This window comes from Alligator sinensis, unplaced genomic scaffold (assembly GCF_000455745.1).
Source record: "Alligator sinensis unplaced genomic scaffold, ASM45574v1 scaffold1542_1, whole genome shotgun sequence".
Lineage (NCBI taxonomy): Eukaryota > Metazoa > Chordata > Crocodylia > Alligatoridae > Alligator > Alligator sinensis.
Genome location: NW_005842452.1, coordinates 1,093,261 through 1,097,416, shown reverse-complemented (window position 1 = coordinate 1,097,416; position 4,156 = coordinate 1,093,261). Strand labels below are relative to the sequence as shown.

At 66.2% G+C, this 4,156-nt stretch overlaps 1 protein-coding gene across 1 annotated transcript in view; it reads left to right on the top strand.

Moving 5' to 3' along the window:
• Window positions 1-4,156, top strand: part of TNS2 (tensin 2) — a 19,866-nt gene that overhangs the window by 11,469 nt on the left and 4,241 nt on the right. Inside the window, exons 11-21 of the mRNA XM_025212273.1 lie at window positions 79-162; window positions 237-349; window positions 836-893; window positions 953-1,028; window positions 1,358-1,487; window positions 2,031-2,096; window positions 2,191-2,307; window positions 2,631-3,166; window positions 3,570-3,663; window positions 3,756-3,921; window positions 4,040-4,152. Of these exons, the coding sequence (XP_025068058.1) occupies window positions 79-162; window positions 237-349; window positions 836-893; window positions 953-1,028; window positions 1,358-1,487; window positions 2,031-2,096; window positions 2,191-2,307; window positions 2,631-3,166; window positions 3,570-3,663; window positions 3,756-3,921; window positions 4,040-4,152 (1,553 nt within the window). The remainder of the gene's footprint in view (window positions 1-78; window positions 163-236; window positions 350-835; window positions 894-952; window positions 1,029-1,357; window positions 1,488-2,030; window positions 2,097-2,190; window positions 2,308-2,630; window positions 3,167-3,569; window positions 3,664-3,755; window positions 3,922-4,039; window positions 4,153-4,156) is intronic.

Sequence of the window (4,156 nt, the reverse complement as noted above, 5' to 3'; positions counted from 1 at the left end):
CCCAGCTCCCCCTGCCCTGCCTGCCCCCACACCTCTTCCCTTCCCCCCAACCCCGTGCTGACCGCATGCCCCCCGCAGCCCAGACCAGGCGCTGAGCACGCTAGCCATGCGCAAGTTCTGCGAGGACAAGGTGTCCGCAGCCCTGCAGCCCTCACAGAGGAGGTGAGTGGAGGGCATCAGGAGGTGGGAGGGCGTTGGGGCTCCCCTGGCTGCTGGCTGAGCTCTGCCCCCCCCAGGTACATCAACTACTTCAGCGGGCTGCTCTCGGGCGCCATCAAGATGAACAGCCACACGCTGTTCCTGCACCACGTCCGCGTGCCCGCCCTGCCCGCCTTCGAGGCCCGTGGAGGTGAGCAGCACAGGCCCGGGCTCGTGCACAGTGGTGGAGAGGGAAGGGGGGGCATCATGGCCGCCCTCGTGACCACACAAGTGGCAGCCCACTGTCACAGGCCAGATGGACATGCTCCCACGTCCGGGCAAAGTGTGCACACACAGCCCCAACCCCTCGCGGGAGCCACCGGCACGCATGTGCGGGCACATACTGGTGTACACCCATGCACACGTGCACACGCATGCTTTCCGGGGGGGTGTGGTCCTGTGCATGGAGAAGAGTCTGGGCACACATCCATGTGTACACGTGCATGTTCACACAGACCCCACCCCTCCACACATGCACGCATGCTTTCCTGGGCGACATGTGCACACAGAGGAGAAGCTGCATGTGCCTGCACACCCATATGCACACATGTGCTACCCCCTGGGAGGGCAGACCCATGTGTTGCCCCCCCCCAGCTGTGCTTTTTGCCCCCCTGACCCCTGACCCCACTCCCCCCAGGATACCAGCCCTTCCTGAAGATCTACCAGTCCATGCAGCTTGAGCGGCTGACTCTAGGGTGCTCCCAGGCCATGCTCCCCCAGCTCCGAGCCAGCCCCTGCCTCTCTGCCTCTGCAGTAGCCTGACTGGCCCTGGCACCCAGAAGCTCTGCATCACCTTGGAGCCAGCCCTGCTGCTGAAAGGGGACGTGATGGTGAGCACAGTGAGCACGTGTGCAAATGGGTGTACAAGGAGGGGGCACATGGATGCTTTTGTGGCTGCGTGTGCATGGGGTGGAGCCAGGCATCTGTATGTGGGTTTGCATGTACACACATGCAAATCAATGTGCAAGGAGTAGGCAGGCACAAGGGAGGGCGCACAGAGCCCCCTGTGCGCACCCAGCTCGTTGTGGCATGTGGGCATGGCTTTGAACATGGGCTTGCACATGTGTGGGTGGGCACAGGGGAGGGTGCAGAGATGCTCCCACACCTGCGTGCGCCTGTGGGGGCCGCGTACACGCCTGATGCCCTTCTCCCCACGCAGGTGAAGTGCTACCACAGGCAGAGCCACGGGGCTGAGCGGGACGTGGTTTTCCGGGTGCAGTTCCACACCTGCACCGTCCACGGCTCCCAGCTCTGGTTCAGCAAGGACGAGCTCGACGAGGCCTGGACAGGTGAGATGGGGGCTGGAGGACAGCCCCAGCTGGGGGCAGAGCATGCCCGCAAACATGGGCTCTTGATGGTGCTCCTGGCAATGGCCCCTTGTGCCAGCTGCCTGCCCTCATGCAAGCGCCCTTGTCCCTCACGCCAGCCCTGTGCAAGCTGCATGCCCCTGTGCAAACCTTGTATCCCTTTTTACTAGCCGCTGCACGAGTTGCATACCCCCATGCCAACCCCCTTGCCCACTCATGCCAGGCCCGTGTGAGCTATGCTCCCCAATGCAAACCTTGTACCCGTTGTGCCAGCCATGTGAACTGTATGCCCCTTGTGCAAACCCCTGTGCCCACTTGTGCCAGCCCTGTGCAAGCTGCATGACCCCGTGCAAACCTTGTATCCCCTTTTACCAGCCCCTGCATGTCCCCATGCCAACCCGTGTGAGCTGTATGCCCCTTTGTCCAAGCCATGCACCCCTGCAGCCACTCCTTGCGCCCACCCTCTCCAAGCCCTCGTGCAATTCAGCCCTGAGCTAGTACCAGCCCTTCTTTGTCACCCTGCAGACGAGCGGTTCCCCTTCGAGGCCAGCGTGGAGTTCATCTTCTCCTCGGGCCCCGAGAAGATCAAAGGTGAGGGCCTGGGTGTGGGGTGGGGGGCTGGGGAGGGGTGGGCTCCCCCAGGCGCCCAGGCCGTGACAGTGCTGACCTGACCTTTCTATCGCAGGCTGGGAGGCAGTGGGCAACGGCCCCGGCGTCAGCGTAGACTACAACATCAGTGAACCAGCCGTGCGCTGGGACTCGTACGAGAGCTTCAACGTGCACCACGAGGACAGCCTGGAAGGTGGGGCTGCAGGCGGGCACAAGGGCACGGGGCAACACCCCCCCCGGGCTGCTGGTGGGGGACAAGGGGTTTGCAGCCTCTGGCACCCCCTGGTAGGACTGGAGCAGGCAGCATGCGTGTGTGTGCATGCATGCTTGTGTGCTGGCATGTGTGTACCTGCACACGAGTGTGTGTGTGTGGTTGTTCATGTGCATACACATGCATCAGTGTGTATGCACACTGCCTGGCACACAAGTGTGTGTGTAATGTGTGGCTGCTTGCACTTGGGTGTGTTCACATGTGCTGTGGCCCCACACCTGCTCTGACCCCTGCCCTCCCTGCAGACCTGTCGCACACGCAAGGGCCCCTGGACGGCAGCCTGTACGCACGGGTACAGAAGAAGCGGAGCCTGCCAGGTCCCGTGGGCAGTGCCAGCCCTGAGTCACCCCCACTGGCACGTGGCCTCCTGTCCGTGAGCAGCGACTCGGGCCACTCATCCATGTTGACGGAGCGGGCAGACGAGGCCACGCCACCCGCCCGCGCCCTGCCAACACCCGCTGAGCGTGAGGAGCTTGACCGCCTCCTGGACGGCTTCGGCGTGCCGTCCCCCCGGGCTGAGCCGGATTGTCTCCCCGGCAATGGTGCCCGGACCCGGGAAACAGCCATCTTGGATGACGAGGCCACGCCGGGGCCCTACCCCATGCGGCGCCGTGGCCTGGCTCGCCACTGCTCCTGCCACGCCGGCTACCTGGGCACTGCCAGCCCCGAGAGGCCACCCACCAGCATCGGCTACAGGCCCGAGGGCACCCTGGAGCGCCGGCGTCCAGCTTACAGCGCCAACGGGCTCCCCCTGCGCCCCGACGGCTTTGAGCTGCCCCAGGTGGGTGACTGCATACCGGGAGCTGCTGCTGGCCGGGGAGCCCCCAGACGTGGCTCCGCTGTGCCCCTGCCAGGACTGCCAGGGCAAGGGAGCCCCTCCCGGCGCCCGCTACGGCCTGCGCCTGGAGCGAGAGCCCGAGGGCTGGGTGCCCCGCCCTCCCCTGGCCCTGCCCCTGCTCCTGCCCTACACCCGCGGGCACCCCGAAGCCTTCGAGCTCGAGCCCCCTCATGCCAAGGGGCCCGGCGGGCACTTCACCCGTGCCTACGAGCCCCCGGAGCACTGCCGTTACCCCCGCTATGCCTCCGCCTACCCACCGATGTTGCCCCCTGGGTCCTGCCCCTGCTGCAGCCCCCGGGTCGCCCCCCGCCTCTGCTACAGCCCTGAGTGCCACATGCACCCCCAGCCTGGCTCAGCCTCCCCCGACGGCACCCACGGCTACGAGCCCCCGGGCATGGAGCCCGGCGATGGATACCTGCGACCTGGCTCCATGCACCCTGGTGAGCCCTGGGGTGCAGGGTTGGCATGGGGGGGCAACGGGCATGGAGCGAGTCTGGGGGGGTCTGACTGGTTTGCTATCATCTCCCCCCAGAGCTGCCACCACCCGGCGAGGGGGCACCTTGGAGAGATGTCCCCGATGGCCCAGGCTCCTTGCGGCGTCCTCCGCGGGAGCCCTGCAGCCCCTGCCTGGCCCCTCCCAGCCTGCCGGAGCCACCTGCCCCCCTGCACACCAGCAGCCCCGTGCAGAGCCAGGACAGGTATGTGCAGCACCGGGCATGGGACCAGTGACCCACACCCCCGGGCCTGGGCTAGCAAGCAGCTAGCATCCCGGGGAGCACCAGGCAGCACTGAGGTGCCCCCTCCGTGTGTCCACAGCACCACGTACGGCACCCCGGAGAGCCCGGTGCCCCCCAGCCCTGCGGATATGGCCCCATCCAGCGCCACCAGGACCCTGGAAAGGCCTCCAGCTTCTTCAGCAGGGGCATCTGGCCT